The 23,711-nt window shown below is 39.2% G+C and overlaps 1 protein-coding gene across 2 annotated transcripts in view; it reads right to left on the bottom strand.

Moving 5' to 3' along the window:
• Positions 1 to 1,271: 1,271 nt before the first annotated feature.
• HAPLN1 (hyaluronan and proteoglycan link protein 1) overlaps positions 1,272 to 23,711 on the bottom strand; it is a 72,317-nt gene continuing 49,877 nt past the window's right edge. For both annotated transcript variants that reach the window (XM_082620309.1, XM_082620310.1), the window contains exons 3-5: positions 12,876 to 13,247; positions 4,911 to 5,213; positions 1,272 to 2,887 (exon numbers count right to left, since the gene is read on the bottom strand). In XM_082620309.1, the coding sequence (XP_082476435.1) occupies positions 2,598 to 2,887; positions 4,911 to 5,213; positions 12,876 to 13,247 (965 nt within the window). In that variant the 3' untranslated portion in view covers positions 1,272 to 2,597. The remainder of the gene's footprint in view (positions 2,888 to 4,910; positions 5,214 to 12,875; positions 13,248 to 23,711) is intronic.

Raw genomic sequence — 23,711 nt, 5'->3', positions numbered from 1 at the left:
AGTGTTAATTATGGACAAAATGATCAAAAGATTTCCTAACCCAGACTCCCATCTCATCCCTCTGATACTCTTGGTACCCAAGTCTGAGGAGCAATTTTCTGAATTAACCAGTGTTGTACCGACATTCTGTTAGGAATTGTGTTAGGATAACCTTTCTTTTTCAGACATTCTCAGTGAGATACCTTGAGGAATTAAGTAAGACAATAGACATTTGGTGGAAAATGGCAAAATAAGAACATTAAAAAGAAACTCTTATTCAAGGAGGAGTCCAAAAAGGTATGGGAACTCTGATCCTTTGGGGGAAGTCAGAAGAAGATAAAAATTCTGCCCAGCAGTATTCATTCTTTTAAGACATATATATATATATATATATATTTTTTTTTTACAAGCATGGAAAAATGGTGTGCAGTCAGTATAGATTTTAATCAGCTAACAGTCACTCCAGAGATTTTGATCAGCACCAATTCCTGTACTAGTAAGTATTCAAAAGTTAAGAAATGCTACTATGCTTAATATTATAAAGGTAGAGTTCTGCAGCAATAACTGAAAATTATATATCTGCTTCAATAGAAATTTGTGTCCACTTGCAATTCCAATAAGATTCTTGTAATGTGGGTAATAATCACTCAAGTATGGGTTTCCTCCAATGAGCTAACCCCCATATTTGAGGTACTAGAGTCACTATTTTGGAGATAGTCCCTCTTTGAATAATATATTCATCTTATCCTAGACCATTCAGGTATTTTTAATTTAGAAGTTTGAGTTCTATTTGTATTAGCAGTGTTTGAGTTAAACCTCACAATCTCTTTGGATTTATATTTTTTGTACAATTTGCATATCCAACCTAATGTAAAAATGTGCATGCATACATTCTCATCTTTTAATATGAAAGCATCTGAAAACTTCCAGATATGCTTTTGGTGGAAGAAATGATCTACTTTTATTTATAATATTCTGCCTAGATAATGTATGCATATAGTTATGATTTCATGGAATTCCAATTGTTCTATACCTTCCACACACATAATTCTACATTTATAGAGTAAATTTATTAGAATTATTACAGAGCTTTGAATGCAACCACAATCAATTCAGGAAACAGATTTATTTACTCACGTTCATGGGAGGAAAATCTACATAAAAACATTCATGAAAGCATACGAGCTATGTCATACTTGGATTATTATACTAAATCCCATTTATTAGAACTCATTGTGAAACAATGGGAAACCATGAAATGTAATTTGAATACAAATATTGGTCCCTGTGGGGTCTCAACCATCATAAAAATATAGGAAAACTGAGCTTTATTTAAGATTGGAGCTGCTAACAGGGAAAACAGTTTTCCTGAAGCTGTTCTTACCCTTTCGTTTAAAGCCCTGAAGATTTTAGTGTAAACTCTTTGATGACAGCTTCAGCATTTCATTTAAGCCTAATGATGATCAGCAAGAAAAGTGACATCACTGACCACATTTTCTATATGGAGAAAGGTTTAAAACTACTTTGTTGACTTTTTCCCCCAAACACAGGCACCATTTGGGCTTTCTAGTATATATACAAATAGGAATAATAAGAATTTTTAAAGTTGGGTTCTTATTTCTTGGTTAGACAAGTATAGTAATTCATTCCTTTTATGATTTAAATTTTTGTCGTGTCATGTAAATAAAGAAATATTAAATATTTTAAAGTTATTTTTATAGGACAATAACATTTCGTAGGCTAACATAAAATCAAGCTGCTAAATTTTACAATTTTTCTGTCCAGCAGTTTATCTATATAACTGCCCTGAGTAGATGCTAAATGCTGCTTAGCAAACGGCCCTTAGAATTTAAATATAACTCAGTAAAGCTACTCAAAAGATAAAACAATTCTTCTCAGGCATGTGTAATTTTAATTAGAAGAAGGTAGGAGTCTCATTGGTTAAATATTACTTGCTTATTTTAGTTTCATACTTCATATAAATGGGATTATTAAGGGGTTTTAACTGTGCTTGTTATTATACATTGGAGTCCATATGAATTTTTTTTTTTGGTCAAAAAGGCAGGATTTTAAAGAGTAAAATAATTCTGTCTGTTGGAGCTTTGAAATATTTTAGAAAAGTGTAGATTGTTCCCTTGTGAAACTAAGTTTTGTGCAGCCTCTCAGAATCTCAGTTTATGTAAAGAAGCCTGTATTTCAAATCTGTTGCTCTAATCTGTTTATTGTAGTGCATTTCAAAATTGTACAAATGTGTAAAATTTGTGCTTGTGGCAGCTGCTACTCTGAGTAGCTTTACTTTCCTTAATTTAATCCTAGCAATCCTTAAGCTATTGCATGCCCCGATCATGAAAGGATACTTCGTTGGGATGATGTAGCCTAAACAGTTTGGCTCTAAAGCCTCCTTATGTAGTGCTTCCCTTAAAATTATATTAATTTATAATATATATTGAATGATAGCTTTACAAAAACAAATTAATGAATTGGTCTTTATGAAAATGACTTTACAGTAAGTAAAAAAGGGTTATCACAGTTTTGGTAACTTGCATGAGTTCATATTGAAAAAAAAACCTTTCACATGTTCTTAATGACTTTAAAACTGACGTGCTCTAGGGGCACGCTCAGTTGTATGCTCTGAAGCAGTAGACACCATACAGCTTATGCTTTTTATCTGGGAAACCCACGAAGCGCACTGCAGCCTCAATAGGACTGCAGCGCCTTCTTGGCCTAGAAATGGGGTAGCGGACACTGCCGTCCGCCATCCAGCCTGCATCGCAACGGTCATATCCCAGAAGTTTCCAGGCAGTGAATATCTGGCCCACTTTAGCAATCTGAGCACCATCATTGAGACAGGCCTGCACCGCTTCGTCGTAGGTCAGCTTGGTGGGGTGGATCAGGTAGTAAAACCGGCCTGCGGAGAAAAGGAGAGAGGGTCAGTGGGCCTGCCTGTGGCTCAGCCCCACAGAGGTGGAAGGAGCCCTAAATGGAAGTGTTTCTCAACGAAGGGGGATATAGAGCAGTGTCTGTAAAGGTTCTGAAACACAGGATCGTCAGTTAAATGTAGTGCCCCTAGGTTGCTCTCCATTAAATTAGTTTTTTCCTTGTCCCTTAATGTGTGTCCAGACATGCCCTTTTAGAGCTGTAAAAAAGAAAAGGGAAAAGACAGATAGGTCTCTTTTAGCTAATTAGTGGCAAAAAGGGCCCTTCTGTGGCACTAGAGAAGACAGGATTCCATGTTAAAAGCAAGAGCTATTTAAATTCTAGCTGTAGCAAGACTGAAGCCCAGCACAAGTTTCTAGAGAGGCAAAATTTGAATGTGAAAGATCAAAAAACATTCCTGACAGAAAAGTCCATTTAAAAATAATCAAAAGCCCTCAAGGCCTTTTCATTACAGGTATCAATAAGACATTATTCTTATTCAAAGACTACAGTATGAAAATGCAAAACATACAGGAAGTCACTTGCCATAAATAATGTGAACTCAGTTTGTTCACTCACTAGCAAAGAGGAGGAAGTTAGTTATTTTTTTCAGTTTCCCTCTGTGGGAGCTCTGACCCCTAACCATTTCTTGATTTTACAAGAAAGAGCAAGTTAGTCTCAACCACGAATTCAATTGTGTTAATTACTGAGATTCCTTCAATTTGTATCAAATATGCATGAAATGTATAAAATATGACATCAACTGACTAAAGTGATACCCATCAGTGCAAGATTTTCTCAGACTTTTAGTTTCAGGCAGAATAGAATCAGACTGTCTAACCTGATTACACATTGTAATGTGATACCCTCCTGCCTCTCTTTAAATACAGATGATTGAAGTCTAAATTAATGCTTGCCTGTTCTTTCTAGACTAAGAGGATATGATTTGGAGAAAGGGCAGCCGTCTCGGGAACATTAATAAGAGGGTTAGTTCTATCATCTGTAGCTGAGGCCGGCAAACTACAGCGCACGGGTCCAGTGAGGTTTTATTAGAACGCAGCCACACCCATCTGTTTAATATTGTTCATGGCGGCTTTTGTGTTATAACGTACAAAGCTACATGGAGTAGTTGCAACAGAGACCATATGGCCCACAAAGCCCAAAATATTTACTGTCTGACCCTTTACAGAAAGTTTGTTGATCCCTGATCCCTTGCTGTTTTTGCCAAAGCATGTCACCAGGCACCTGAAATATAAAATAATGGGGCCAGGGCCAGCCTCGTGGGTTTGCGACCTGTACAGTTACACTGGGCCGCACGCGTGATTTAATGCTTTTCTGTGTCATCTTAAAATTCTTAATAATTGTTTAACAAGGAGCCCACATTTTCATTTTGCACCGGGCCCTACATGTTACGTCACTGGTTCTGGAAGGAGCAAGATAGGGTTGGGAGCTGTGTCGCATTCAATGAGTCAGTCATCAACACTGATACAACCTGGATCTCTCACTTCCGCTTTCACCTCCAATGTTATTTCTACTTAATTTTCTTGCAAAGGTCTCTTTATCCTGAGCCCTCTCTTTATCAGAGAGATAATGCTCTCTCTTTATCCTAAGCTTTGCTGATCATCTATGAATGAATTGACATTGTAATTTAGAGAAGAAGACCATGACACAGATGCCATCCTTACTTCAGTGGAGAGGTCTCTATCCCATGGAGGACACACAATGGCAGCATCATCTTTGGCAGTAAGAGAAAGACTCCATACAACATGACAGTTAAACTATTTCATAATAACAGTTGGATGCAATAAAACCAGAGAATCATGGAAATATGTACTCTTGCTTGATGTCTGTGGATTTTAAAAAATTATGACATTTACGAATTTCTTATATCTGGAGCAACACTTGAAGGCTTTTTTTCTTTTTTTGTAAGTAGATAAGATTAAAAGTTTAATGTCACATCATAGTATGTATTGGTCTCTGGGATAGGAAACAAGGCAGTATGGTTAATATCTTACCATTGAAGTTGGATGTAAAACAGAAGACATCGTATCTGCTTTTATCTTTGTCCCAAAACCCGTAGTTCCTGACTCCGGGCACTGTGTTCTGGCCTCCGCAGGGTTCTCTGGGTTTTGTGATGGGATACTGTACAGACCCATCACTAAGCCAGCCAGCATTGCACCAGTCCAGCCCACCCCTCCAGGCATCGTACAGCTGGTCAAAGGAGGCGATCACAGCATCCTGGTCCAGACAAGCCTGCTGTGCCTCGTGAAAATTGAGATTGTAGCGCCCCAGTCGTGGAAAATAAGGAAATACCACACCTGTCCAAAGGAGAAGGCAAGGAATCGTTAGTGGCACAGATAGTAAGAACTATGAGCAAATCCCACTTGAGTGGGGAAAAACCTAATAGAATCTCCATCAGATGAAGAAGCTGTCTTTGTTCAACTTGCAGTGTTTCCTCATGGACCCATTTCCCTTCAAACAACCTCTCAGCATCTCACAGTTAGCTCTTTGGTCTGGTAACTTCAGTGATTTACCTCTTTTGCTAAGAGTTCAGCTCAGTCCTCACAATTCTCCTTTCCGAAACGATTCGTCTGCAGATTATAGCTTCCAAATAGCGCTCCCTGAGAACTTACCTATTGCATATCTGGCAACAACACAATTAAGCGGTCTTATTTCATATTAATAAGGTAACTTTTTACAGTGAGGCACTTCCGTAAAAAACATCGTGGCTCTCTTATCTGTTTCAACTTTTAGTGTAGTTCTTAATCTTATTTAATTCTGTCCTTGAATAATGTGACTAAAATAAGAGCTTTCGTTTTTTTTGTTGTTGTTGTTTTTTTTTTTTTTGCGGTACGCGGGCCTCTCACTGTTGTGGCCTCTCCCGTTGCGGAGCACAGGCTCCGGACGCGCAGGCCCAGCGGCCATGGCTCACGGGCCCAGCCGCTCCGCGGCATGTGGGATCCTCCCGGACCGGGGCACGAACCCATGTTCCCTGAATTGGCAGGCGGACTCTCAACCACTGCGCCACCAGGGAAGCCCAGAGCTTTCGTTTTTAAAATGTTTCCATTACTATTTTTCAGTTTCCATATTCATGTATTGCAAACTGAAACTAAGCTTTTAAAAACATTTTTATTGCAAATAGGAAAAAAAAAAAGCTTCCAGAAGCTTGTCCTGTGCAAGGTAGGTACAAAACAGACATCTGTCAAAGTTATTGCCAGAGAATTAAATATTTTAGAGGACAAAAACCCTTAGTATATGTAAACACTGTGACTTGGCACTTGACTTTGGGAAGATGCAACAGCTTTCCAAAAGCATTTCTTTCCAACAGATAATCATGGGAGGTGTCTGAGCTGTTTCACAACTTTCTGCACAGTTTCTTTAAAGGATAAGGATTGCATCATAAGAAAGCAAAGTTGTTTCATTTGTTGGACTTTATGAAGGACCACTATCAAAATGTTTCCCCCATGGTTGCTAAAAGACAATTAATTTCAAGTGATTATTCAAGGCTTTGCCTTGAATTTTTAACTATAATTAAAAATAATTCATATTTTAGTGTGTGGAATGTAAAAAAACTGTCTGCTGACGCAGTAATTTGGTGGATTATACCAAATGTGCTATTTTATGAGACTGCAGACCCTATACAAGATGGGTCCACAGTCCACTAATAGTGTAACCAGTACACAGGAAATGTATTCTTTTAGAAATTGTCCTGGAAGACTCTACAAGAAGAAATTTCAGTAGCCTAAATCAAGTCACATCCACTGAAAGTCTCTGCTGGACACGTTTGTCCCTGTAGGGCAGTCCAGCTGGCACCATCCACTAGAGGCAGAGATCCAGGAAGGCTTCCTGATCTCATCCTGCCTTCTCAGGTTCTTGGCTGAAGGATCTGTAAGCTGAATCAGAGCCAAAAGTAAGGAGGAAAAGACGCCCTTCGTTGCCTTTGCCCCCTGCAGCAGTGGGCGGAATGGAGGTGGGGAAGGCCTGAAGATGACTCCTTCTAAGAAGTGCTGTGCCCAGGCCTCCAGCTAAGACTCAGTCAGCACTGGGAAGGAGCTGCTCTAGTGCTCCCCGTCCCCTCATGCCTTCCATCCTCTTTCTCAGCAACCCCAGGAATGCCAATGAAAAGGAAAATATTTAATTTATCCAGTAGAGGTTTCCTTGGCAGCTAGACCTTAAGTGAGAGACAATCTCAAAGTATTTAAACCTAAATTCAACCATTTAGGTTGAATTCCATTTCTCAAATAGCTCAAGATGGTAACAGTGGAGAATGTAGACTATTTTAATTTATAATAATTTTAAAGACCTAGACAACCTCTCAGTTTAAATTCACCAGACTGTGTTTGGTGGCCTTCCATAGGCATTGTGAAAATTTTTTCTTTAGTAATTTGTCCTTGATTAACCACTGAGTTATGTTTGATTCAGTTCCAAATCCATTGTAATATATTTCTGAGTTCCTTTCAAATTTAACATAATTTCATGCAATCATTACTCAAAGTGAAACCCTATATTAAAATTTTACTATTTTTCAATTGTAAGAATAAATGATCAACTTACAGTAACTCAAAGGATTTACTTAGCAGATTTTAATTAATGGTTGATGATGCTGAAAAGAACACATTCCAAGTAAATCAAGGTCAATTTCTGTGTCCCCACCAACATTTTAAAAGTTTCACTGTATTGTACACATTTGGTGCATACATTTCAACAATCAAATGTTTCGTGAAAGTGTGGGCATTTCTGGAACTGCACGTTTGTTAGTATTTTATTTATTTGCTCATTTTACTTTCAGCTAGTTAAGATGTCAACATCTAAAACTATAATTACAGAAACCTTCTTGGCTCTGTGGAAAAAAGTGCAATTCCTACAGCTGAATTATGGAGCAAATGGTGATTGCTTTCATCCGGCATTACAAAAATAAGAAAAGTTAAACCTTCATGGGTGAGAAAGAAGGGTATATGATTATTTTCCAAATATGGTTATTTTATACTTATATGTCAAAATATAATCAGAAGCTCTTTTCCATGAAGGGCTGGTATGCATCACTAAAAAGGGGATTAATAAGGAAGATACCTCACATGGAAAAGAATAATATCAAATGATGTGGGTAGTTTAGTCAACTGAAATGTTTTAAAAACATTCTTTAAGACTTACAGTTGCACAGACCAGTTCATCCTAGTGGTTGGCAAATATCAATTTGTTGGATATATGAAAGGTTTTCATGCCATGGTACATATAAAAGCTTAAGGAAATTTCAGTAACTCCACAAAGTAAATATTTTTAGTAATAAAAAGGTAGAGACCATGCAGAACAATTTTACCTTCTTCAGTGCCTCTCAGAGCCACATAGCCTTTCAGTGCTATGTATATATCTGAAATTAGCTTTCTATTTCTAAAAGTTCTCAGACTATATTTTTGTGTATTTGGCCCCATTTTCATCAATGGAACACCAATACAGTGGGAGATTGGAAGCACAAATATGTTTTTCATATCATTATCTATATGTTTATTGATTGCACAAATGAATTCTGTATTGGGCTACTCATGAATGTCTAGTGACACTCTCCTTGTTATATTCATATAAGGCTTGTCTCTTGCTGGGTGGTGTTGTTTCTAGCAGTGTGGGTAATTTGGTAGTAATCAGAGGGCTTTATCCTATCCAAAATGCTATATGAAAAATAATTGTGTTTCCACAGCTAATTCCAACTCATATGTAGGTCAGTTTTTCAAAAGGGTTTACTTTTTTTTTTAATCAGTGTGATTTGAAAAACAGATCTTAAAACACAACTAAGAGCAAGGCATTGTGCTCAGTACTCTAGGATACCTTGAGTTTGGAGTGTGGCCTGTTTCTGCAAAAAGTCTATGATTTGATACATATACTATGGATATATAAATTTGAATCCAAGACAGAATAAAATCTTATAAATACAAACCATACAATTTGGGCATCTTGAAGAAGAATGATATTTTTCTAATTGGGAAAATTCTTCGAAGCACATAGCATTTAGTCTGGTATTAAAGGACCAATATGATTAAAGGCATTGTACAATTACAGTTGGAAAGGCAGCCTAATTATGACATTCAAAATGATACACTTCCCTGGTCTTATTTATGCATGTTAGAAGATTGACAAGGAGCTTGAATGAAACTTGCTGATTGGTAGATGGTCCTCTATAAGGATGTAATTGGTAATGGAAAAAGGTCAGGACCTGGAATAAGAGCTAGTAAATGATAACCACAAGGTATCTCTTGTGCTACATGTGGTTTATCATAGCCTTCAAACTCTTATGTATATAATTGCTGCACCTTGAGCATCTACCCCAGACTAGGTGGCAATTGTCAAGTCCCTCACAGTGTCCATCCTCAGGTAGCAATCAAGGTTCCTCAGATTTTATTCTATAATTAAAATGTTGTAATTTTATTTTAAAATGAGTTCTTATCTCATGTTGAAGTATAGATAAAATAATGTCTTGAGAGTTTCTTGAAAATTATTCATTGGGGGTGGGAGTAAATAAAGCAAGATAAAATAAGATTGGCTATATCATGACATTTTTTGAAGCTGGTGATATATAGAGATTCATTATACTAGTCTTTCTACTTTTCCGAATGTTTGAAATTGGCTATAATAAAAAGTTTAAAATTTTTATCCCACCCCGTTGCCATGCTGAGCCTTAAACCAGTCAAGGTGGATGCTAACTGTCTGTGGCATCTGTTATTCACATTTTGGCCTTTGAAGAGTTTCTCCTTCACACCTGTGATGCCCTCCTTCCCGCTTTGTCATGCTCTCTACCCCTTGAAAGAACCAGGTTCACCTTTCATGGCCCAAATCAAATGTCTCTTCCTTTCCACCGCCTTCCATTTCATGCAGGCTTTTTTTGTACTTGAAAGTGTAAACCCACCGTATCAAACATTCACTCACCTATAAACTATTTACTGAGCACCGACTTTGTTTTGGCACTTGACTGCCTCAAGTAGATCCTACTTAGCAGGTGAAGATGGACAATTTGCAGATATTTACAAAACAAAATGTCATTAGAATTACAATGGAAATCTGTAGACTGTGCTCTGAGAACATCATAGCTGGGGGTGGAAGGGGAGGGCTCAGGGTAGAGTTCATCTTTTCTTTTTTAAAAACTAAATTTATTTATTTATTTATTTTTGGCTGAGTTGGGTCTTTTTTGTTGCGTGCGGGCTTTCTCTAGTTGTGGCGAGCCAGGGCTACTCTTCGTTGCGGTGCGCGGGCTTCTCATTGCAGTGGCTTCTCTTTTTGCGGAGCACAGGCTCTGAGTGCACAGACTTCAGTAGTTGCAGTGTATAGGCTCAGTAGTTGTGGCTCGTGGGCTCTAGAGCGCAGGCTCAGTAGTTGTGGCACACGGGCTTAGTTGCTCCGCAGCATGTGGGATCTTCCCGGACCAGGGCTCGAACCAGTGTCCCCTGCATTGGCAGGCAGATTCTTAACCACTGTGCCACCAGGGAAGTCCCTTTGATCTTATTCTTGAGGAATATATTTTCTCCAGTTCAGAAATGAATTCATGTATATAATGTTAAATATGGAAATGTCAGTTATTTCAAGGCAGAGCCTCTGGGTAATGACTGCTTCTTTGGCCAGAACAGTACAATGACTCCTTTTTATAGTACACAAGAAAGATGGAAAAACATTCTCTGCAGTGAGAATGGGCACACCAATTAATGAAGTATGACCAAAGGACAGTCCCTAGGTCATCTCCCAAATAACTTTGGGGCCTTTGAGAAAACTTCAGAAGAACTGAGGCTGTCAAACACCACTGTCTCTCTGAAACCTCCATTTTTTCCCACCCCAACAGAAGCTTTCTCCTTCCTGCAAACTCCCAGATCATAGTAGATAAAAGCATAGACTTCATTCAGTGCCCTTGGTATCAAATTCTAGCCCTAGCTCTTACTCCTAACCATGTTATCTTAGAAAAGGAGCTTTCCCTAAGTTTCAGCTGTCAAGGGACATTACTGAAAGTGAGCAAAATAAATATGCATATGATTAGAGCAATTTGTTTTACCTACTTACTTTACCAAATACTACCTTATTTTAAAGTACTTACTTTTGAAATATCTTAGAATCTTTAATGGACTGTAAGATTGTTGAATGAAAGGAACCATGATTTGGAATTTTTTTTTTTCTCATGGTACCAAAACAGCACTTGTAAAAATATTTATCAATTAAGTTGGTTTCTTGGACACATTTACTTAGCTCATATATACGTATGTGCTATATGGTAGAGAAGTGTTATGAAAGCATGGAAAACATGGAGATTTGGGAGAGTGCAGGGCCTATGCAGGAAAAATTACTCTTCTTACAATTCCCCTTCAACACCTCTGATTGTGTCTTAAAGGAAGTCTCAGTTTGACCGTAGAGTGTATTATCTTCTAACACGTGTTAAATCTGCTTTTCAAGAAAAGGGAGAGCTGGCTTCATGCTCAAAGCCACCAGCAAGCATGTATCCATTTATAATTAGAAATATCTTATGTTCACTGTACTTATTTTTATGGTTTCCTTCTATTTCTGGCAAGTTATACTGGTTTCTATTTATTTAAAATGTATTTTTAAGTAAGTGTAGGGAGATAATAAATGTGGCATGTGAATTACTTAAGTTTAAGAAAAAGTAACTTAACAGATAATACAGTTCAACCTATTGTTCATAGATTGGAAGCCAAGGTACAATAAGGATAAGTAACTTGCTCTGGTTACAAAACATATACTGACAAAGCTGGGACTAACATAAGCATCTTGATACTACTAGCGTCCAGTGCCTGATGCCCCTTTGATAAAAGAAAGTGACCCTCAATTAATATTTGATGATTGACTGTCTTCTCTAAGCCAATTACTTCTTTCATCCTGAATAATGCCAATGTTCATGGATATGGAAGTGAATCAATAAAAACTCAAAGTATAAGGTGGCATGCAATCAGGAGCCAAGAACTACAAATAAGAGAGACAAGAGAAGGTCACAAAAATGAACTTTACAACATCAAGCAATGTATCAGATACATAAAGCTAATAAACCTGCACGCATGTGATGGCACTCTGTGGGATTCAGAAGGTCACATCTTCAATGAAGTGCTAGTGTGCCAAACATATTTTTCCAAAAGCCACAAATCTGGCCTAGAATGTGGAAGGAGCTTCTAGCAAACACACACCTATAGTTTATATAAGGAAGGAAAGTCTTCTATTAATGCAGCCAAAATTCATCCTTCCATGTAAAGAAACACTGAAATTCATGAATAAAGGGTGTCTTGAGATACATGAGAAACTAAGGAGAGGCCTAAAGGGCTTTGGGCAGAGGGGAAAACAGGATGGCATGGATACATTTTATTGTTTAGCTTTGTATACACTTTGATCTTTGAACCTACTAAATGTATTACATATTTAAGAAATAAAACTCCCCCCACAAAATGCCTTGACCATTTGGTATTCAGTGTTTAAGAGACTCTGGACCATTAAAAAAAATTACTTCTTTACAAGAATATTTAAATAAATCTAGAGTCTACTTTTTTGTTAAATTAAGTTTTCACAGTTACTTTATAGAATACAATTAAATGTATTTTAGTTAGCAGACGTCCTTCACAAAACTTGCCATTATTTTGCAACTGAGATAATTTTAGAAGCATAATAAAAAAGCCTCCACTCTGAATTTCTTAATAACTATGTAATGAGATTTAAATTTTGAATGGCATAAGGCAGTTTCTGAATGTTGTTAATTCAGTTCCACTGCATGTTTCTCCTACTTGCAAATAGCTTCAAATTTGCATATAACCATTGTGTGTACATTTCAAATATGAAAGCTGGAATCATAGACAGATTGCAGGTTACAAAAGAACAGAAAAACATTCTTTACATGGACTTTTGATTTCTCACATCAGCACTGTGGTAACCATTAGACATTACTTGTCATGAAAAAAAAAAGCAATGATTAATTATCATTCCTAAGTTTAACATGATTTATAGATACTTACCTTGTAAATCTAATGCTACCACAGCAGTATCATCTTCTAATCCTTCAATCACCTCACACTTGTATCTCCCATAATCCTCCAGGGTAAGGTCTGTGATCACCAGAGAAGCATCATTATCACTGCCTCCTTTCAGAAACACTCTACCCTGGTAGCCCCCATAGGTTTTCTTGTGGTATCCCATGGAAACAAAAACATCCACTTCCTTGAGGTAATCTGAAGTTAGCTTGGTCCACTTAATTCGGATTTTGTGGGTTCCTGAGCCAAGTGCTGTAGGGTCTCGGTAAAATTTACATGGCAGTGTAATATTGCCACCTCTGTGTGAGAACACCTTGGCTTGTTCTGCTTCCACAAGTAGACGGGGGCCATTTTCTGCTATAATTGAAAAGAGAGGAAAAAAGGAAAGAACCATTAATATGCTTTTAGACTTTTTTATAATATGAAATATACTACCTACACAGGGTATCTGACAGTAGCATTAGCGATAAGCTTCTCTGCATTGTTGAGCAGTGATCTCCTTTGAACCACATAGAAAGGTACCTTTAGTAACTAGAGGGCATCTACAAGGTAGTCATGTCTTTTAAGCTACTGAAAAAAGGAAGGGTGTACATTGTAATCAATGAGAAATATTGGCTCTAATACTCTATAGTCATCTGAAGTTTGAAGATGTCATTGTAAATTCCATTTATTTTTCTTCTACAGTTAAATATTAAAAACGTAGAAACGAGACCAAGAGAAGTGACAGGGAACCATAACTATTTAGTCAATATAAACCCAAAACGTTCAAGCTAGGTAAATTGATCTCTCCCCAGCTGAGCTTTCTAATACGATAAATCTGTATTGTATTTCTAGGAAAAGTATACGGCAACATGATTAACTTTCATTGTACTGTCTGGCCAAAGGATTAGAATGTCCTCCCATCTCTGGCTTCAATTCAAATATACACCTGCGATATGCCGTTCTGGAGCATTTCAAGCAACATGTATGTATTATTTTCACACAAAGGCCAGACATCAGAAAGTTATTTTTAGTGTATCCAAAGTTATATTTATTTTCGAATTAACCAGATAATTATGTTTCTTTATTCCCTTAAATCTCCTTCTACACGCCCCCCCCCCACAACCGCCGCCGCCGCTGCCCCTGCTTTCTGCTGTATCTTGGTTTACAGAATCCTCTCGCTTTGCTTCTGCCTTGCCATGCCTTGCCCTTTCGCTTCCCTCCTCCCTCCTCCAAGGATTTTATTGCCTTCCTGGGAGCACCATGATATTCCTAGCCTGCCAAGTCAGCACGGCCGCCCGGCCTCTGGAGAGCCAGCTGTTATTTTCAGATCTTGGCTTTCTCTGGGGTTTCCCCTGGTTCACTCATTGCGCTTTTGACCTTGACAAGGTCTCTTGAGGATGCGCAAGCTTTGAAAATGAGAAAGCGATATAAGAATTCCTGGACACACATACCTCATCCACACACAGCTTTCAAAGGCTGCCAAAGCTGTCTTTCAAGCAGCCCTTCCTGCTTTAGGCTGGAGGTTCTGAATAAACCTTGGTCACGAATCGTTAACGATAGTACACAGGTCATCAGGAGGAGTAGCCAGTCATCTCCAGACAAACCTCAAAACTTAGTTATTTAATGGCGTACGTAGGATTCAGATTTTAAAATAAAGGGTCTAAGAATAGACAGTGGTTATATTTTTACCATAGAGCAATCAAAATTCATATTAAAAAATGAACATATTCATGTCAGCCCCAGTCCTCAGAAACTGAACAGTTTAACCACTTTTAAAGCCATCAGTGCCCCTACTTTGAATAGATCATAAAATGAGAGGATAATGGCTTAAGTAAAATGAATCACAAATCCAGCTCATTAAGCATTTCCTTTAGATTCTCTTCTTTATCTTCTTATTTAGGCCCATAGAATCATAAGACATAAAAGGTAAATGTATCCAACTCTACCCTATGTAGAATATTCCCCCTGCAATATCCCCAGGGACTGCATCCATATTCTACCTAAATATTTCTAGTATCTTCTTTCTGGGAGGAGGAAAAGGTGCTGTTTAATAAGTCTGCTCAGCAATGCCTGAGGCCCTAGGGAACATGGATCTACCCACTACCTTGGGAGGACACCTGAAGCTTGGCCTTCCCATGCTGGGACTTGAGTTTAGACAAGACATGAGGCCTTCAAAAAGTTGCAGTTTCATGATTCTCTCAAGCTTTTTTACTTTAAACTCAAAACTAATGCCCAAGTGCACTGGGCTAAAGGGGAGTTACAGTAGTTAGGAACATGGGCTTTGATGTGTTAGAGACCTTATTCTAACCTCACCTCTTCAATTTGCTAGCTCTGAATCCTTGAGCAAGGTGTGCAAGCCCTAAGCCCCAATTGCCTTACATGTGAATTAGGGAAAGTAATATCTACTATGTATAGTTGACCTAATAGACACATAAAGCACTTAAAATAATGACAGACCCAAACTGTTCCTACTGCATAGTTTTTCCCCTGTATTTCTCCTATATGATACTACCTAATATTGAGCATAATTTTGACATATATTAACCTTCCGTGGTTCCACTTACTTATAAAGTTTTTAACCATGTGGAGTAAAATAATACATACAATGCCACCTGTGTTATATAGGAAACTTGGAAATTATTGTGTGGTTTAGCATAATCATAAGGTATTCCAGAATGAATACAAGGCCTGTGTGTTTCATAAATTAAAGAGTTAAAGCACAGATCAAAAGTCTTGTACAAGAGACTGAAATTTCTAATTTTTTTCTGAGGTTAACTGTAAATCATCTTGTAGTATTCTAGAAGTATAAGCTTCTGATTATTTTTTAGGTACTATTTACTTATACTCTAGCATTCTGCGTAGATGATGACTTATGTGGTATAATGTTGAGAACTAAGCAGACACCAAAAATCCATTGGCTTCCCACAAAATAATTTTTCTAACAAGTCTGCTAGAATGTATAAATTTCTACCATTCTTATTTTTGGGGCAGCTGGGGTGTTGAGGTAGTAGATGCCACGAGGCCCTGGATAAAATTCAAAGAACCCTAAGAAAGTTGGGTAATGTGTAACACTTTGAGTGACTGAGGGCCACTAACGTTCATTAACCTAAATCCCCAACATGGCCTTTAGAACAATGTGTTTTATTAGTTTGCTTGCTTTTAGAAGCTCAACATTGCAGATTATACAGCATTGAGCATTGCTGGTGGGAGTGGCCTGTTGCAGAGCAGGTAAGATGTAGGAAAGAGCACTGGCCAGTGAGTCAGGAGCCCTGGGTTCTGTTGAAGGCTCTAGCAGGGCTTAGCTGTTTGAGTGACAGGTCTACATCATGAGAACATTGAGCTTAAGATTCGTATCTGGCTCCCTATGGCAGGTTGTCATGATAGGGATCAGCCAGGAAACACACTAAGAGGGAGAGGGTAAAGGGCTGGAACAAAGGGGGCCTATAATGCTGATGGCAAACTTTGCACAGTCTTGTCTAGAGTAATCTGATCATTGGGTTAAAAATGTGTATTGGTTTGAAATTAATGTTTAAGTCAAAACTGTTCAATCAGCAGGGCAGTTGTAAAACAAATCAAATGCAAAAGATAAAAATAAACCTTGGGCCTCCCTGGTGGCGCAGTGGTTGAGAGTCCGCCTGCCGATGCAGGGGATGCGGGTTCGTGCCCCGGTCTGGGAGGATCCCATATGCCGCGGAGCGGCTGGGCCCGTGAGCCATGGCCGCTGAGCCTGTGCGTCCGGAGCCTGTGCTCCGCAATGGGAGAGGCCACAACAGTGAGAGGCCCGCGTACAGCAAAAAAAAAATAAAAAATAAAAAAAATAAACCTTGATCATCAGAATGACTATTGCTTATCCTTTTTATTTTTTATTTTTTTTTAAATATTAACTAGAGAAAACCAAGCAGCATACATGTACTCATTTTAGGGGGACTGAATTTTTTTTTAAAGTTCAATCTGTAAGTTACAGGAATTTCATATTTTTATTAGTGAGTGTCAGTGACAGTGATGAAAGATTTGATGGCCTTCAAAGACCACAGTTGTCTCCAGGGGAAACAGCAGGGCTTCATTATTATTTTACAGTCTGCTGTGAAATCCAGAGGACATCATTCAGTTTCACCAAATGATGAAAGCAATGGCATGACCAAAAAACTGATCTTTGTATCACTCTGTAATTTAGATGAAATCTTTTAAACAATAGGACAAAAACAATTTAGAAATATGGTATTGGACTATTACCTATTGTTCTTAGTTCTATTAAAAGTTTAAACATTTGGGGGGGCAGTTCATTGCCAAAGAAATAGAGGTAACAGAAAGAAAAAAAAAGGGATTATGGGTCAAAGTTTGTCTTTTAAAAATAAATAACTTTTTGGATTGTACAAAATAACCAGTCTTAGTGTTGGTTACTTTCTCACTGGTGTATAATGAAGGAGCCTCTAGACTTTTGGTTTTCCTAGACCAATAAAATGTAAAAAGAACCCAAACAAACAAAACTGAGGAATATATTTAAGATGGTTAAAAAAGACAAAAAAATATTCCCCTCCCAAGAAAAAAATTCTACCACCATCATTTGATTTTTTTATTGTGGTAAAATACACATAACATAAAATTTGCCATTTTAACCATTTTTAGTGATTCAGTGGCATTAATTACTTTCACAGTGTTGTTCAACTGAGGCAGGAGATAGATGGGCCACAGGCTGAGCAGCTGGAGTTTGTCCCCTCTGGAGAGATACTTCAAGATGAAGATAACAGCAGGAGCGGGGAGAAGCTGAGCCTGCCCAGGTAAGAGGTACAGAGACCACATATTTTTCATTCTTGAGGTCAAGGAGACCTTCCCGACTACACCTGTGCAGAAAGGCTCCTCAGGGGTCAAAAAGGGAGGGAGTGCCACCCCACAGTAGGTGATGTCATCCTACCCATAGGCCTCTTTGCTAGAATCCATCTTGGCTAAGAGATGCGCACGCACACAGGGGAGGACCCTGAGACAAACCAAAGATGGACTCAGAGCCAGGCAAAGCAAGATGACTGGCCAGAGGAAACCCAGAAGAAATGCCCCATATAAGTGATTCAAACTACCACGAGGGCGCGACTCTCTCTCTGAGTCTGCCCGAGTGTGTGTGTGTGTCTGTTCACACATATTCTTTTTCCTCCTAATAAACACTTTACTTGTTTCACTACTTCCGCCTCTTTGTGGAAGTTCATTTCTACAAAGCCGATGGGCCAGGGGCCTTGTCTCTGGCCACTGGCCTTGGTGGTCTGGTGGCTAGGATTCAGCGTCCTCACTGCCTTGGCCTGACTTCAGTCTCTGGCCGGGGACCTGAAATCCTGCTTCAAGCTGCTGCAGGCCGAGGCCACCTGCGATCACAACCACCACCACTATCTATTTCCAAAACTTTTTCATCACTCCAAACAAAAAACTAATTCCTCCCTGATATTCCAAACTAGTAGGCAGACACTCAAGTGCCAGCTCCACAATGAGTCATTTGAAAGTGCTGCACAAGGATTTAAAGACGGTTCCTTATTTTTGTGGCATCTGTTACCACTTTGGTGGGTTGAGATGTGTAAGACTAACACTTTGGAAGCTGCTACTTCCTTTAGGGTAGCCAACCTGCCCGATGATGAGCAACCAGGATGGATTTGTATCCTCATCGTTGTGCTTACCACAGTCTACTGAAAACAGTCACTCTGTCTCCCTAGTCCACGTCTTGTTATATTGTTCCTCCAGCATCAAAATAGTGCCTGGCATGTGATAAGTGTCTGTGACTGAAATAGACTAATGCCCCCCAGAGGCTGTGCTCAGCTATGGCAGTAGACATAGACCCCTGCCCTTGCTTTATACCATATTGCTCTAAAATGAAAACACTTTATAAAAACAGGTAAAGAGGGCTTCCCTGGTGGCACAGTGGTTGAGAGTCTGCCTGCCAATGCAGGGGACATGGGTTCGTGCCCCGGTCTGGGAAGATCTCACATGCCGCGGAGCAGTTGGGCCCGTGAGCCATGGCCGCTGAGCCTGTGCGTCCGGAGCCTGTGCTCCGCAACGGGAGAGGCCACAACAGTGAGAGGCCCACGTACCGCAAAAAAAAAAAAAAAAAAAACAGGTAAAGATACATATTAAAGACACAATATTTAAAAAGAATACATAATTTAGACATTTGTCTCTCATCTTACACATTACATTTGAGTAGGATACATAATTTAGGAAAAAATCATCTTACTCATTAATCTTTAACTGTTTGTAACTACAGTCAGCCCTCTGTATCTGTGTGTGCCTCATTTGGGATTCAACCAATCAGAGATGGAAAATATTTGAAAACGACATTCCAGAAAGTTCTGAAAAGCAGAACTTCAATTTGCTGCTTGCCTAAGTATTTATATAGCGTTTACATTGTATTTACAGCTATTTACATAGCAACATTTACATTGTTTTAAGTATTATAAGGGATGATGCCTGTAGGTTAGGTGCAAATACTGCAACATTTTATACAGGGGACTTGAGCATCTGAGGATTCTGGTATTGGAGTTGAGTCTTGGAGCGAATCCCCAGTGGACATTGAGGGGCGACTGTATTTTGTTTCCTTCAGACTGGAGTAAATCCCATTGTTCCCGATGTTGCTCACTGGGACCAGACGCTCCCATCAGTGGTCTTGATTCTGCTGTGTCTTGTCAGCTTTGCATCAGAGATGTTTACAAGGGCCCTCCCCACTGCCCCTCCCTCTCTCCATCTAGTCTTTACTGTCCTTTCAGAGGGCTTTTCATTTATCAGAGACAGAGCTTTAGTTTCTTGCCCAGCTGTTCCTCAATGTAAGGACTCTGAGTCTCTCCTCTATGACTCAGCACTTCAGGAAGGGTGACCTGAAGAGGGCAGGAAAGAAGCTTTAAGGAGGATCCATGTCTGCCCTCTGCCCTCTACTACTTGACTTGGGTTTGAAATCCTGTTGTATTTATCTCTGGCCCATCTTTGCTTTTACCTGGAGTTCAAATGCTGACCTGAAGACATATAAGAATATGTGTGCTTCTTACCATTTGTGTAACTTGGAAAGAAATGTATACTTACATAAACTATATCTGAAGGAATCACTAGAAACCCATGAAACTAATAACCATGGTAGCCTGTGGAAAGAAAAGGTAGATGTCTGGGTCGAGAGCTCCTGGGATATTTTCACTGTGTATACTCCCATATTTAAAAATTTTTGAACCGTGTGCACGTATCACCTGTGCACGTACTAAGTAGAAATGGAATAAAAATATAAAAAATGGTTGACAAAAATTAAGAAAAAACTTAATTGCCAAAGATAAACAAAAAGCTTTCCCTAAAGTGTCTCTAGAAATACATACAAGAAGCTGGTAGAAGAAGCTGGTAGCCAGAATTGCAGTATATTGTTATAATTGGAAGATTATATTTCTGTAGAAGACCTATGGCTCTGTTAATAATAATGTTATATTTAAACAGGTCTTCAAAACCTGAAAATTTTACCTCATTTTTTCAATTCCTTTAAGATACCACGGACAAAGGTACTGACTGTCTTCTAGTTTTGACTATAAAGGAAAAGTCCAAAGCTGAAAATAAGGTAAGTGAAGGTTGCTCTTTGCTGTAAAGTGATTACTGCTGTTTCTCACCCTCTGTGACCCTGTCTTTTGGCCTCACAGGCTACAGGAACATTCTCCTCCCAACACCCCTCTGCTGGGGCCTACCTGCTCTCTAAGCACTGTATGGTCATTGTGCCCTGCTAGTTCCTATCAATCTACAGCTGAACCAGATTACCTAGAATTGTGTTTCCAGTTTCCTTAAATGGTATGTGACCGGCATTATCTGATGTGATGCGCTGTGGAGCATTCCCTTAGGTATTGACCACATCCATCTTCCTTCCTGTATGGTCAGACCACTCAAGATGGCTGTTCTCTTGCTTTCTGTACATCCCCTGCTCGACCAGTGCCTGCTTCACCTACTCCCTACTCTCATGACTCACTTTCCTACACAGTTGCCCCAGGCCCCAGCAAATGATTATTCTACCTTTAGATCAGAACGTCTCCACCATGATAGCTTATCAAAGGGGAGGTGAGGGGTGTGCTCCTCTTCTGGTTTCCCTGGTAACTGATGAACCAACCTGACATCAATTCCCCCTATAAATGGTAACCTCCCCTCCCCCCGGGGAGCTAAGACTGCAGCCAGGTCCTGCCTGCCCTCTGCCACACACAGTGGGGTGTCGCTCCAGGACCTTGCTTCAGACGTGTAAGCTCCCCAACCCATTAAACTGTTGATGTCTCTGTTGCTGACTCTGGGCTCTTTCTTCAGTCTTGAAGCTGGGCAAGTACAGGGCTTGTAGGCCTGTGGGGTGCAGCCCAACACTTGCCTTAGAGCTAAATTGATTCTGTGATGGGAGACAGCCCAACACCAACATATAGTGTTGTTTCGGGTGATGTTGATCATGAATGTGTACCATGTTATTATATCCAAGTTTCATAGTAAAAAATAAGGATAAGTGCTATCACTATTTTAGAGCCTGAAGGTTTTTTCAGGGACAGTGGAAATTTTTCTCCCCAAAGGATACTTCAGACAGATCTTTGCCATATAAAAGTTGAGCTTCTTTGCTGGAAATAGGCATCAAGAACCTCCAAGTAGTTCTAGGGAGTCCATTGAACGTAGTTCAAAAATCTGTGTTCTGAGACGTAAACCTGAAACTGGGTTACTATCTTGAAAAATATTGTCTCTTTTTAGTTCCTTTTTCTTCATCTTTTTCAACCAGGAAGAAGTAAAGTGTGATGAGGGTGTTTAGCTCTGTTCTACTAAATTCTTTGTGGCTTTTGTCTTTCCACATTCATTATTGTTTCAACTGTTTTCTCAGCAGCTATAGTTTATTGGTTAAGCATGTGGACTGTGCCTCTTACATGGTGTCACCTAACCTTTATGTGCTCAGTTTTCTCATGAGTAAAATGGAGTTAAGCCACCTTCTTTGCAGGGTTCTTGGGAGGGTTAAAGGAGGTGATATGCTGAGAGCTTAGCCTAGTGCCTGGTACCCTGAGTGCCCAGTAAATGTTGGCTGTTACTAACAAACATTTACTGAGTGTCCAAAGTGTGCCAGGTATGCAAACCAGCTTCTGTCTTCGACATTTTCTTCTTTCCTGTGCTCTTTCAGAAGACAGTTCCTAGAAAGTACTGATTCCTGAAAACTCGCATCTCATCAACTGATGATGATTCTCCTAATCTAGTGGTTCTTAATAGAATAGGAGCTCATTTCAGGACCACCACGTTAAAGACTTTTCAAAAACTACCCTGTATCTAATCCAGCTTCTTCCTGCTTCCTCCTCACGTTCCTTGGGGGTTCCAGAAAGTCTTCGTTTGGGTGTAGAGGTGGAATGTGTGTATTGGTAGCTGTCACCTCACCTTGCTCCTTGAACTGCTCTTCAGAATCACTATGGTGGCCTGAGGAAAAGTTTCTCCAAGGCTTGAGACCAAATCTTTTTTTCATAGTGATTTGATTTCTTCTGGAACATAATTATATCAGTTGAATGGAATAAAATGGGAGCCGTTTTTACCCACTGCTTCACTCAGAAGTTTTTCAGAGAAGGCTTAGATGGAGGCTGTATGGTTCCTGGTGGGTCAGGAGCAGAGGAATCAGCCTGCCTGAGTTTGAATCTCAGCTTTACCACTTAACAGCCATACGACCTGGGGCAAGCGACAGACCCTCTCTCAGCTTCAGTGAGGATAACCACCTTTATCCAGTGTGGTGGTGAGGGCTAAATGAGATGACCTAGGTAATGAAGTTTCTATTGTGTATCACACAGAGTAAGTGGTTTTAAATGTTAATATTAATTTATCAGTATTATTGCCATTGGTTAAGTCCAATATAACTGGTCCCAAAACTTGAGACAGTCATACTAGCTTTGTCAACTCGGAGTTGTCTGCTCTTGCTAATAATTTTCAGAATTTAAATTTATGCATGTTATCAAAGATTTCTGGGTAAAGAAATAGCATTTGATTTCTATTATTTTAGTCTTAGAAAAAAAATAGAGTTATCACAGATATAGAGAAATTAAGGAATACATTATAAGAAAATAAAATTTGAATGTTTCACTAATATAGTAAGTGACAATCTTTGAAGAATCATACTTTCCAGGACTGTAATACAGACTTCTTTCAAAGGGTGTGGAGAAACTGAAACATTAGCATGAGTCATTCTTCTTCATTAGGCTGTAATTAACCACACAGTCCCTAATATTGGAAATGTGTTTTTATGTGGTAAAGGACTCAGATCTACTTGTCTCTGCTCAGACTATTTCCACTTTGTGGTAAAACGTAAGGTCAAGTTATCCATAATTTGCAGAAAGGACACTGTAGGTTTTATACATTGGTATGCTTAGTGTCTTCACTTAGTGTGAAAGACATCAAGATAGTACTATACCGAGTCAGTTCTGGAGGCAAAAGAGAACTTCTGATTCTTAATCAACAATCATGAATTGATAGCATATAACGTGTCAAGTATTAAGTTTAGTGCTGAAACAAAATGAAAGGTAAGTCGAACACAAAAGCCCAGGTGGGCAAGGCTGAGGGAAAATTAAGGGAGCATCATGGTCTTGAGAACACAAGGAGTGAAAGGGACCGTACCATTGCTGGGTGCGTGCACTCCATGCTCACGGGGAGCAGGTACTCGTTCCCACTGATGTTGTCCAATGGGAATGCAGGCTGAAAAGCAGTAGGTCTTTGGATTTTTCAACAGCTGCTAGAAATACGCTTTTTTTTTTTTTTTTTTTGGCTGCACCTCGTGGCCTGTGGGATCCCACTTCCCCGACCAGGGATCAAACCCCCGCCCTTACACTCTTGGCAGTGAAAGCGCAGAGTCCTAAC

Source organism: Mesoplodon mirus, assembly GCF_964341445.2.
Source record: "Mesoplodon mirus genome assembly, chromosome: 5".
In the NCBI taxonomy this organism is placed as follows: Eukaryota; Metazoa; Chordata; class Mammalia; order Artiodactyla; family Ziphiidae; genus Mesoplodon; species Mesoplodon mirus.
This window is presented reverse-complemented; position numbering and strand designations above follow the sequence as displayed.